The sequence below is a fragment of the Eretmochelys imbricata genome, chromosome 8 (assembly GCF_965152235.1).
Source record: "Eretmochelys imbricata isolate rEreImb1 chromosome 8, rEreImb1.hap1, whole genome shotgun sequence".
NCBI classification, from domain to species: domain Eukaryota; kingdom Metazoa; phylum Chordata; order Testudines; family Cheloniidae; genus Eretmochelys; species Eretmochelys imbricata.
Window position 1 is genome coordinate 72401561 of NC_135579.1, and position 12613 is coordinate 72414173.

Here is a 12613-nt window from a genome sequence, read left to right on the forward strand (position 1 = left end):
AAATTACAGTTTTGTCCCCAGTAAACAGCTAGGTTCGGTAATGCACCTGTTAGATACCGTGCTTAGGCCTGCTTCTGTCTCATTGACTGTTTGGGAGCAGAATTGGGCTCTTTATGTTGATGACAGTGTAAACTACTGTAAAATTAAGGTTGTGTAGTATTGCCAGCTTTGCTGAATAATTGTTTTTTAATACTGAAAACATTGATAATCTGTGGATCTTTTTTCCCTTCTGTGATTTGGATGTGCAGATACAGTGCTATAATAGTTACTGGTTGGAAGTACAACAGGATTCTTTGTCATTATACATAGTAGTTATAATTCACATATACAGCAGCTTACAAATTATTGTATGCATTTTCTTTTCAGATTGTAATTGCCAGTATCATGTGCAGCTACAACAAGGATGACTGGACTGAACTTTCAAAAATGGCTGAGGTAATGGTTCCGTAATATGTTTCCTCATCTTTTTTGTCTTGTTTTTATTCTTCTTAAATAAAGAGCTGCAATAAGAAACTCTACAGAAGAAATAGATTCAAAGTAAAAAATGAACATTTAAAGCATGTCCATCATAATTTGTTTATTCTGTGTTTTCATTAAAATGAAGGAAATGTAAATTTAAAGAACAGCTATTCCATAAAAGCCGTCCCTTGGATTTTTACACACGACCTGAAAAGCCTTTAGTCTCTGAATCCACATACTTTTTATTTGCATTTTAAGCAAACTGTATATTATGATGAATGCCCTGATAAAATTTAATTCTACCTTTGAGAGCCTAACTTGATCTTACCTTGCCTACAGGCACACTAGTTTGACAGCACAGAAGAAATTTTGAATATAAACCTCTTGAATATTTAAAGTATAAAAGGCTCATTTAATGCTATTCTAGTTTTAATACAGACTTGCAAAAATGATAGCAAAGAAAGCCATTGTATATAATAGCAGTCAGCAGGTTTTCTGTAATATAAATCCAATCTTGCATAAATTCAAACAACCAACCATACGCCTGAAATTTGTATTTCAGTTTGAAGGAAAAAAGGCTATTAAAAATATGTATGTCCATGATGAATATCATAAGAAACACTTGATTAAGACAGGATATTTTTTAAATATGAAACAGATTTTATTCCTCACAGGTTTACAATGTCCACAGGAAATAAAGAGGTGTATTTCCAAATCTTTAATGCCCTTTATGAAGAAAAACCAATTAGCTCGTCCTATTCTTAGCTTTAGATCAGAATTAATTACATTAGAAATACCACACACGTAAATAATTGGGGGAGTGCATATATTTATGAGTGTCAGGGCCGGCTCTAGGTTTTTTGCTCCCCCAAGCTTCAAGAGCGCAACTGCCCAAGCAAAAAAAAAAAAAGGATGGCTGAAATGCCAACCCTGGAATTGTGCCATCTCAAGCACGTGCTTGCTTTGCTGGTGCCTAGAGCTGGTCCTGATGAGTGTATATATATGTGTGTGTGTGCATATATGTATATAGCTAGATTCTATGTATATAATTGGTTTTTCTTCACAAAGCCTTCTAAAGCCTCTTAGAGTGATCTGGAATGATGCTTCTCTGTTTCCTTTGGTCATTTTAAACCTGTGAGGAAAAAAATCACTTTGGGGATTTAGGGAAGTGAAATTAAACATTATCAGTAATTGGTTTTGTGATCTTCAACACTAGGTCCATTTTATACCTGTATTTACTTAATTGACCATGAAATCTTTTGCGGAATTCATGCTTGACATGAGCTTTACCACTTTTAAACTGACTATGATGAATGACTTTATCATGCTGCTTACTCCTCTTCTTTTTTTTCTATAAGGCAAAAATGCTTAGTGTTCTTTTAATCTGTAATTGCTATCAATTTGAAAAAAAAGATACATTTTGAATCTGCAGTTGTATTAGCAATAGCACTTTGGAAATGATGGAGTTGTTGGATAAATACATTTTGTAAAATGTGACGTAATTTACCTGGTCAAAGTATTTCTTAATGTGTGCAGCTTGGAAAGCACCTAGCGTGTTATGGACATGCATAATTAAATAATAAAATGCAGTAATATTTCTGAACCATATTTAAGACCCTATCCAGAAGATAATAAATGTGGCCTTCCGGAGTGCATAAGCCCCAGAAGGTTGTGAATTCTGTCTCCACAGGAGACCGACCTATTCATGTTAAAGGTCAGCTTGTCATGGAAGCCAATAACAAAAGTAACAACAGGTTCATAGTCACAAGTTGCAGAGCTGACTAGGAAGTAGAAGGCTCATGAAAATGATGGATAGCTTTTCCCATGATCACATTCATTCAAAGCTGCTTAAACGTGCCACACAGCAGGCAAAAGTTACTCCAGTTCAATAAGAAAAAATGTAAATACAGAACAGAATTGTAGCTTTGGGGCAAGTACAAGACAAAGGGAATGGATACTGTGTCTTGAGGTCTCTGCCAGAGTTACTTGGTGAGGAAATTAAATGTTTTCGTTTGCTGTCATCAGATCTGTCAGTATTTTTTTATTTTTAATTTATGCTAATTACCTTAAAGAAAAGGTCCGACACATTTTGGGAAACATTATTTATTCTTAATTGGACCTTGCATGGGCTTTTTCTTGTTCTCTACTCTTTAATTTTTATTTCTGAGGTCGACAACAAACACTATGCCCTGATGCAAGCAATTGTACAGCATATACAGTTATGGAATCCACTTCTGCAGTTGGGAAATATTTACCACTAACTTTCATGATTAGTCTTCGGAGCACAGGAGTTATCTGTGTGTACCAGCAACTACTGAACCTCTTTCTGACTTGTTGTCTAAATGTGCAGTGGCTAGTGTCTCATTTTGGAGCATTTCACAGTATCAACTCAAAGAGGGAACTTGGTTGATTTATTTTGAAGAAGAACATTCTTTAAATAGTGTCTGACCTTTTAATTTCCTTGTAGCTTATTATAAATATCTCTTTGTGATTTTTCCCATGTTTTCATCTTTCTATTATATATTTCTTCTAAAAATGTTTCTGTCGTCCCTTCTTCCTACTAATCAATGGAAGCAAACATCAGCTTTTCCTGATGAAAAAATTATGCATCAATTTAGTTTAACTGCCATTTTAATGTTTATAGAGGGTTGATTCCAACAAAGTTTTCAAGATTATCAGGTCTGAGGCATAGAGAAGAGGTTGCAAACTGAACTACTAAACACCTCTCCATGCCAAGACAAAACATGAGCCAGGTATAATCTTTATAAATAGATCATTTTAGTGATTGAGACATTTGGGGGGTTATCCGGGCTACTAAGGGGTTCAGTCAATGTAGGTAATTGTAATTTGTAATCCTGGGTGTCTTGTGACTGTGCAACTTTGGTTCAGAAATCTGACCCAAACAGCCAGCCAGCAGCCCACAAGCTTCATCCTGGCTTTGTCCACTTGAATACTCCTTGCAGGTTGACCTTAGTACTTTTCAAGCCCCAGACTTGCCCACATCATCTTCCTGCAGGGTCCAGACCCTCTCGCTGGACTCTTACAGAAAAAGTATTAGGTTCACTACCTCTACAGAGACTGTATAACAGGGGTGGGAAACTTTTTTGGCCCGAGGGCCACATCTGGGAAAATAAATTGTATGGTGGGCCATGAATGCTCACAAAATTGGGGTGGGGGTGAGGGCTCTAGTTGGGGGTGCAGGCTCTGGGGTGGGGCCAGAAATAAGGAGTTCAGGGTACAGGAGGGGGCTCCGGGATGGGGCGGAGGAGTGGGGCGTGGTGGGGGTGAGGGCTCCGGATGGGGCTGGGGAAGAGGGGTTTGGGGTGCAGGAGGGTGCTCTGGGCTGGGATTGAAGGGTTCAGAGGGTGGGAGGGGGATCAGGGCTGGGGCAGGAGGTTGGGGCATGGGGAGAGGCTCAGGGGTACAGGCAGCGCTTACCTCAAGCAGTTCTCAGAAGCAGCGGCATGTCCCTTCTCCAGCTCCTATGTGGATTTGCAGCCAGGTAGCTCGGCACTCTGCCCCATCTGCAGGTACCACCCCCACAGCTCCCATTGGAGCGCCGGAGGGGGCCATTGGAGGGGGGCTATGCTGCTGTTTCCAGGAGCCGCATGGAGCAGCCCCCCGACCCTGCTCCCTGGCTAGAGCACCGGAGCGGGGCAAGCCTCAGACATCACTCCCCAGCGGGAGCTCAAGGGCTGGATCCGGCCTGTGGGCCATTGTTTGCCCACCCCTGCTGTATAACATTCCAACCTATCAGCTTACTAAAATCACACACTTTACTGCGTTTAGCCAGCACTAATGATTTACAATGGAAGCAAAACAAGTTTATTAACAACAGATCATGGATTAAGAGATACCAAGTAAAAGAAATAAAGGAAGAGCAAATAAAAGTGAAAAACAGATCTAGAAGTATAAAACATAATCTAGCAAGGTACTGTCTTTGTTCAAGATGTTTTTTCTCTCAATCAAAGTGCTTTCAAGCTTTTTACTGGCCGGTCTGGCCAGGACCCATCACAGAGATCAAATTTCTTTGTTTCTTTGTCTCCTTAAAGTGATTGATAACTTAGGGGTTCACTCCCCTCTGTTTGCATCCTCTGAAGTGAGCTGTAGCTCATGAAAGCTTATGCTCAAATAAACTGGTTATTCTCTAAGGTGCCACAAGTACTCCTTTTCTTTTTGTGAATACAGACTAACAGGGCTGCTACTCTGAATCCCCTCTGTTTATAGCTCAGTGAACCTTTGAAATGTATTCTTCTGAAGGGTAGCCACAGATAAAGTTCATTAGCTCATGCTGAGTAAAGGAGCCATCATGTCTGGAAGCTACAGATCCATGCTGGTTCCTCCCTCATTGGTAGATGCTACTATGCAAACTCTCTCTTCCTCCAATACAAATGAATGGCCCATTGAATTTGGGCCATACCTTATTGGCCTCTTTCCTTTGTCTGCAGAAACCCTGTTTATCAACTCCCCATGATGTGCCTGGTTTAAACACCTTTTAGTCATAGAGTTTAAAGCAAAATATTATGAGTATACATAATTTCATATGCAACATTGCTACACATACTTTACAGTGATATTATTGACCAGTGTAGTGTTAATTTTCAAGTGATACCTCACAGCACATATTTTGTGCAAAACTTATTGCAGTTGTGTGTAGTTTGTGAACACAGGGTTGCCTAGGATCATAGTGATGTTATTCACAATTTGTTTGTTGCACATATAATTTCAAATAGCTCAGGCTAAGAGCCTTGTTTAAGGTTTTTCTACACTAATTGTAGGATCTCTTTCAACAAATCCAAAAGACCAAGGGACTATCCTCCATCTCCTGCCCCTCTGAGAGTCCCTACCTATTCTTCAAAAAGAAAAGGAGTACCTGTGGCACCTTAGAGACTAACAAATTTATTTGAGCATAAGCTTTCGTGAGCTACAGCTCACTTCATCGGATGCATGCCGTGGAAAATACAGTGGGGAGATTTATATACACAGAGAACATGAAACAATGGGTGTTACCATACACACTGTAACAAGAGTGATCAGGTAAGGTGGGCTATTACCAGCAAGAGAGTGGGGGGGGGAACTTTTGTAGTGATAATCAAGGTGGGCCATTTCCAGCAGTTAACAAGAAAGTGTGAGGAACCGTGGGGGGGGGGGGGGAGAGGGGAATAAAACATGGGGAAATAGTTTTACTTTGTGTAATGACACATCCACTCCCAGTCTGTATTCAAGCCTAATTTAATGGTGTCCAGTTTGCAAATTAATTCCAATTCAGCAGTCTCTCGTTGGAGTCTGGTTTTGAAGTTTTTTTGTTGAAGAATTGCTGCTTTTAGGTCTGTAGTTGAGTGACCAAAGAGATTGAAGTGTTCTCCGACTGGTTTTTGAATGTTATAATTCTTGACGTCTGATTTGTGTCCATTTATTCTTTTACGTAGAGACTGTCCAGTTTGGCCAATGTACATGGCAGAGGGGCATTGCTGGCACATGATGGCATATATCACATTGGCAGATAGTGTGATAGTGTGGCTGATGTGATTAGGCCCTATGATGGTGTCCCCTGAATAGATATGTGGAAGCAGTTGGCAACAAAGGCCATTGCAATGTGTAAGTAGTGCACAATAGGGCTCAGTATAGTTGTAGTGGGGGATGCCCTAACAACCACACAGTAGGAGGTGAAGCACAGTAATTTAATAGTATGTTTTTGTTTTGATTTGCCAGATGCTGCTCCAGGGCTAAGGTATCCCTGTGACATAAAATCAGAGTTAAAAGCTATTAATCTTCCTGTTAATCTGAAACAGGCACATGGTGGCAAATACGAAGAACCAATTTAGCAATGATGTTCTGCCTGTGGACAAAAGTTCAAAACTCTTCTGCAAAGAGGCTGTACAGTAGTGGAATTGAACAAGAGAAAATGAAGTTTTGTTGATGGTCTTCCTGCTGTTATCAGCACCTGAGCAGAGGTTCTGAGTTCCTGAGAGTGAGAACTGCATAAATAGTTTCTTCAGCTGAAGATAATGGATTTCATTTTACAGAATTGTGACTTCCCTAAACTCTTGCTGAGTTTTGAATAAAGTTCTTCTGGGCATGGCTTATTTAATCATAATGGATCCTTTAGTCCCTCTTCAGTTTTAGTCAGTTATACAGATGGGCAAACTGGTTACGATAAAATAAGAGCACCGTCCTGAATTTCAGCATATCTCAAACTTAAACACAGTGTTTTTTAACATATGAAGTTTGATTAACTTTACTTCCATTATTATGCATCCTCTCATTCCACTCATCCCAGGTTCCAGCTGGGAACAGCAGCAGAAGTATTGAAATGCTACAAGGAAACCTGTTATCGCACAGTTTCCCAACTAATTTTGCAGAACCAAGAGGCTTCAGTAGAATTCAGAAAAGCATCCAAATGTTAGAGTGTTTGTTATCTGAGCCAAGCCAAACCCTTTGAGGTGTAAGCTTTCTATGCTGATACACTTGTATAAGTAAAAATTTATTTGAACTTGATGTAAAAGGCCACCCTATAAACTATTAGCTATCATCTTTGTATATATGCATCTTCTGTCTGATTCAAATATAAAAATCTGGTTTATTAAGTCTTATTTCTTACAGCTGTTGTGGTTTTCATGATACCAGAGCTATTCCTGATTTTTGTCCCACTCTCATAAAGAAATATTCCAATATCTTACCCATTTTTTCTGAGCCCAGCAATCTAAAAATTTGAAAAATAAAAATCACATTTCAACGTGAGTAAACAATCTAAAAAAAATGGGTTTTGAAGTGTCCTTAAATATTTATATTTAAGTAAAATATTTACTTTTTTTTCTTTATAAATTTAATCTTTACTTTGAATTTCTGATTTTTCCTCAGAAAACTACAAAACCCTTTCATAATGGTCTCTCCCCTTAAGTGACTGATAGATACTTCCAAACAACTCTAGCTTATATTTATTTATTATTAAACACCAAAAGAAAAAAGGTTGACAGAAAAGGAATCTTACATTTAACGAGTGATCTGTGTCAAGTTCCAAAAGTACCTGAATGTAAGAGTATAAAATTTATGATTAATTTTGTGTATGTGTATGTGCATGTCTTACAGGCTTCCGGTGCAGATGCCCTGGAGTTAAATTTATCATGTCCTCATGGCATGGGGGAGAGAGGCATGGGCCTGGCCTGTGGGCAGGTAGGACTTTAATAGCTATCTCTTTTATGTCAATGCGGTTATACCTCAGGGGCAAAGGCATACGGAGAAGATTACTGGCTTGAGATTTTCAGGTCTACCTTGTTTAAATATTAGAGTGCTTAAAAAGTGGAAAGTGACAGAAGCTGAGATTACACAGAGTGTTTAGTTTTATTGAGGATGAAGATACGTTTGTATTTGAAAGAAAACAATATTAAAACAAATAGTTTGTAGAAGTCAGAGAATTTGCTGATTTTTCAGTGCAATGTCTTTACTTATTAATTAATGTTGATCCATATCTTCTGGAACTACACAGTGCAAACTGTTTAAATTCAAAGTGGTTTTATGGTACAGGGAACACAACACAAATAGTATTATACACTCTTTAGCATATGATCCTCATTCCTTAATTGTGTTTTGGAAATTGCAAAAGAATTTGAACTATATTTATTATTGGTGGGGTTGGTAGTACTAGAAGGGTTGTCCAACACATTTCATTATAAAACCCTGCTTTCAGTACTTAATAATTAGGCTTGGAAGGATTACATTTTTATCAGTAAATGTTAGTAAATGTCAATTTCACCAAACACATAAAAAATGTTTCCATCAATAATCGACATGTAGGATAGGCAAAATAAGAAAAATGCTGCTTGAGAACTTATTAGAGTTTGATTTTAGGATATTTACTTGGTATATTTTGACATGTGATGCTGACAATTTGTGTCTTAACAGTTATAAAGCTTTAACTTTTTGAATCTCAACATCTGTCATTAAATAACTATTGTCTGATTGCTGCATAATTTCTTGCAACTTAAAATTTAAATGGATAAAAATTATTAAAAACATAAACATTGATATTATCCATCAAAATTATTTAAAAAATATCTGCCAAGGCTACTTATAACTTTCTGAAAATTTAACCATTTGGGCTGAAATTTTCCTTGTCTGGTGTTTGTGTCAAGCTGAATTATTTTAGAAATGTTCAGCAAAAATGATTCAGTCATTGCTGAAAGTGAGATTAAGGGAAAATGTTGTTTTGCCCTTGTTTAAAAAAATTCTTATTTCCTTTTCATTGAAAAGCTCTACTACCTCCATGCATTGGAGCAAGGGCCTGAAATGTGGTGGAGGTGGGGGAAGGAGGATTGTTTTGTGTTAGAAATGTGCCTATGCTGTTTTCTGGGAATACTCCTCAAATTTGGCCAAGTTATAAACCTTTGAAAAATCTCAGTTTGCACATGCGCAGTAAGGACTTCTTAGAGTTTCTCAGATAAATTTTCCAAAGATTCCCTCTGAACAGAGTGTGCTCCAGCCAAGGACGACACATGCTGAGCCAGACTTTACCTGCAATCATTGCTGCAGGCCGCTGTAGCACTGGTCACCAGAACTAAGAGCCGAGAAACAGTCTCTCCTGTGCTCTCAGTTCTTCCCCTGCTGGTTGTCTGGCTATGCCAAAAGAATGACAGGAGACATTGATATAGGTTTAATCAGGCCACAACTTTATTATTAGATGTCTGGGACTAACCCGGTGGATAAAATGTGCAGGTGAAAACTCCACAATTAACCAGAGGGAGGGGGGTGAGTGCTTTTTCCAGTGCCCCCCCTACCCCCACCCCTTTCTGTTGATGTCTCTCCAGAAGATCCACTGCCGGGAACCTCCAATTTCAGGCAATTCGGGGGGGTGGGGGGGAGCGGACTTCCACCAGCTCCCCCCACCCTTTTCATCCAGGTCCCTCCAGCAATTCCCTTGCCGGGACCTTACCGACCCCCCCCACCACCATAGGAGGGGTTACGGTGGACTATAATGATGGGGGGGTTGGCTCCCTGCCTACCAATCAGAGTAGTCCCCAACTGCCTCCAACACCTTCAATTACCAAGCACCTCTCCTTAATTCCTTTTCCAAGCCATTTATCCATTTATCTTTTGTGTCTTAATTTATGGAGTACCTGCACTAAACATCCGCTATTCACTTAAATAAAGAGTTGCGTCATATGGCCTACCACCCGTCATGCTCTGCATGAACAGAGCCCACCTGAACCTGCTGCAAGGAAGGCAAAAAAAACCCAGCTGCACCTGGCCAATATGGGAAGGAGTTTTTCCATTATCACCATAATGGCCAGGTGAAGTTGCGGGTTTTTCGCCCACAGCAGATATTCATAGTTATTTAGGTCAGAAGGGACCATTATGATCATCTAGTCTGACCTCCTGCACAATGCAGGCCACAGAATTTCACCCATCACTCCTGCAAAAAACCTCACACCTATATCTGTGATATTGAAGTCCTCATATCATAGTTTAAAGACTTCAAGGAGCAGAGAATCCTCCAGCAAGTGACCCGTGCCCCATGCTACAGAGGAAGGTGAAAAACCTCCAGGGCCTCTTCCAATCTGCACTGGAAGAAAATTCCTTCCTGACCCCAAATATGGAGATCAGCTAAACCCTGAGCATATGGGCAAGCTTCATCAGCCAGATACTGCAGAAAATTCCTTCCTGGGTAACTCGGATCCCACCCCATCTAATATCCCATCAAAGGCCATTGGGCCTATTTACCATGAATATTTAATTACCAAAACCATGTTATCCCATCATACCATCTCCTCCATAAACTTATTGAGTTTAATCTTAAAGCCAGATAGATTTTTTTGCCCCCACTGCTTCCCTTGGAAGGCTATTCCAAAACTTCACTCCTCTGATGGTTAGAAACCTTTGTCTAATTTCTAGTCTAAATTTCCTGGTGGCCAGTTTATATCCATTTGTTCTTGTGTCCACATTGGTACTGAGCTTAAATAATTCCTCTCCCTCTCTGGTATTTATCCCTCTGATATATTTATAGAGAGCAATCATATCTCCCCTCAACCTTCTTTTAGTTAGGCTAAACAAGCCAAGCTCCTTGAGTCTCCTTTCATAAGACAAGTTTTCCATTCCTCGGATCATCCTAGTAGCCCTTCTCTGTACCTGTTCCAGGTTGAATTCATCCTTCTTAAACATGGGAGACCAGAACTACACACAGTATTCCAGGTGAGGTCTCACCAGTGCTTTGTATAACAGTACTAAAACCTCCTTATCCCTACTGGAAATACCTCTCCTGATGCATCCCAAGACCACATTAGCTTTTTGCACGGCCATATCACATTGGCAGCTCATAGTCATCCTATGATCAACCAATACTCCAAGCTCCTTTTCCTTCTCCGTTACTTCTAATTGATGCTTCCCTAGCTTATAACTAAAATTCTTGTTATTAATCCCTAAATGCATGACCTTACACTTCTCACTATTAAATTTCATCCTATTACTATTAGTCCAGTTTACAAGGTCATCCAGGTCCTCCTGTAGGATATCCCGGTCCTTCTCTAAATTGGCAATACCTCCCAGCTTTGTATCATCCGCAAACTTTATTAACACACTCCCACTTTTTGTGCCAAGGTCAGTAATAAAAAGATTAAATAAGATGGGTCCCAAAACTGATCCCTGAGGAACTCCACTGGTAACGTCCCTCCAGCCTGACAGTTCACCTTTCAGTAGGACCCGTTGTAGTCTCCCCTTTAACCAATTCCTTATCCACCTTTCAATTTTCCTATTGATCCCCCTCTTATCCAATTTAACTAATAATTCCCCATGTGGCACAGTATCAAATGCCTTACTGAAATCTAGGTAAATTAGATCCACTGCATTTCCTTTGTCTAAAAAATCTGTTAATTTCTCAAAGAAGGAGATCAGGTTGGTTTGGCACGATCTACCTTTTGTAAAACCATGTTGTATTTTGTCCCATTTACGATTGACTTCAATGTCCTTAACTACCTTCTCCTTCAAAATTTTTTCCAAGACCTTGCATACTACGGATGTCAAACAGGCCTATAATTACCCAGATCACTTTTTTTCCCTTTCTTAAAAATAGGAGCTATGTTAGCAATTCTCCAATCATACGGTACAACCCCTGAGTTTACAGATTCATTAAAAATTCTTGCTAATGGGCTTGCAATTTCATGTGCCAATTCCTTTAATATTCTTGGATGAAGATTATCTGGGCCCCCCGATTTAGTCCCATTAAGCTGTTTGAGTTTCGCTTCTACCTCAAATATGGTAATGTCTGCCTCCATATCCTCATTCCCATTTGTCATGCTACCATTATTTCTAAGATCCTCTTTAGTCTTATTAAAGACTGAGGCAAAGTATTTGTTTAGATATTGGGCTATGCCTAGATTATCCTTGACCTCCACTCCATCCTCAGTGTTTAGTGGTCCCACTTCTTCTTTCTTTGTTTTCTTCTTATTTATATGACTATAGAACCTTTTACTATTGGTTTTAATTCCCTTTGCAAGGTCCAACTCTACTTGACTTTTAGCCTGTCTCACTTTATCCCTACATGTTCTGACCTCAATAAGGTAGCTTTCCTTGCTGATCCCTCCCTTCTTCCACTCCCTGTATGCTTTCTGCTTTTTCTTAATCACCTCTCTGAGATGCTTGCTCATCCAGCTTGGTCTACAACTCCTGCCTATGAATTTTTTCCCCTTTCTTGGGATGCAGGCTTCCGATAGCTTCTGCAGCTTTGATTTAAAATAATCCCAGGCCTCCTCTACCTTTAGATCTATAAATTCTTCAGTCCAATCCACTTCCCTAACTAATTTCCTTAATTTTTGAAAGTCAGCCCTTTTGAAATCAAAAACCCTAGTTGCAGATTTATTTTTGTTAATCCTTCTGTTCAGTTTAAACTGAATTAGCTCATGATCACTTGAGCCAAGACTATCCCCTACAACCATTTCTTCTATGAGGTCCTCACTACTCACGAAAACCAAATCTAAAATGGCATCCCCTCTAGTTGGTTCAGCAACTAGTTGCTGAAGGAATCCATCAGCTATCGCATCTAGGAAAATCTGAGCCCTAATATTATTAGTAGCACTCGTCCTCCAGTCTATATCTGGGAAGTTAAAGTCTCCCATGATCACACAGTTTCCATTAGTATTTACTTTATTAAAAACATTAAAAAGGG

The 12613-nt window shown here is 39.4% G+C and overlaps 1 protein-coding gene across 1 annotated transcript in view; it reads left to right on the plus strand.

The window, feature by feature from the left end:
• The window catches only part of DPYD (dihydropyrimidine dehydrogenase), a 502649-nt gene that overhangs the window by 363638 nt on the left and 126398 nt on the right, over positions 1-12613 (plus strand). The window contains exons 15-16 of the mRNA XM_077825357.1: positions 367-435; positions 7549-7632. Coding sequence (XP_077681483.1) covers positions 367-435; positions 7549-7632 — 153 coding nt within the window. The remainder of the gene's footprint in view (positions 1-366; positions 436-7548; positions 7633-12613) is intronic.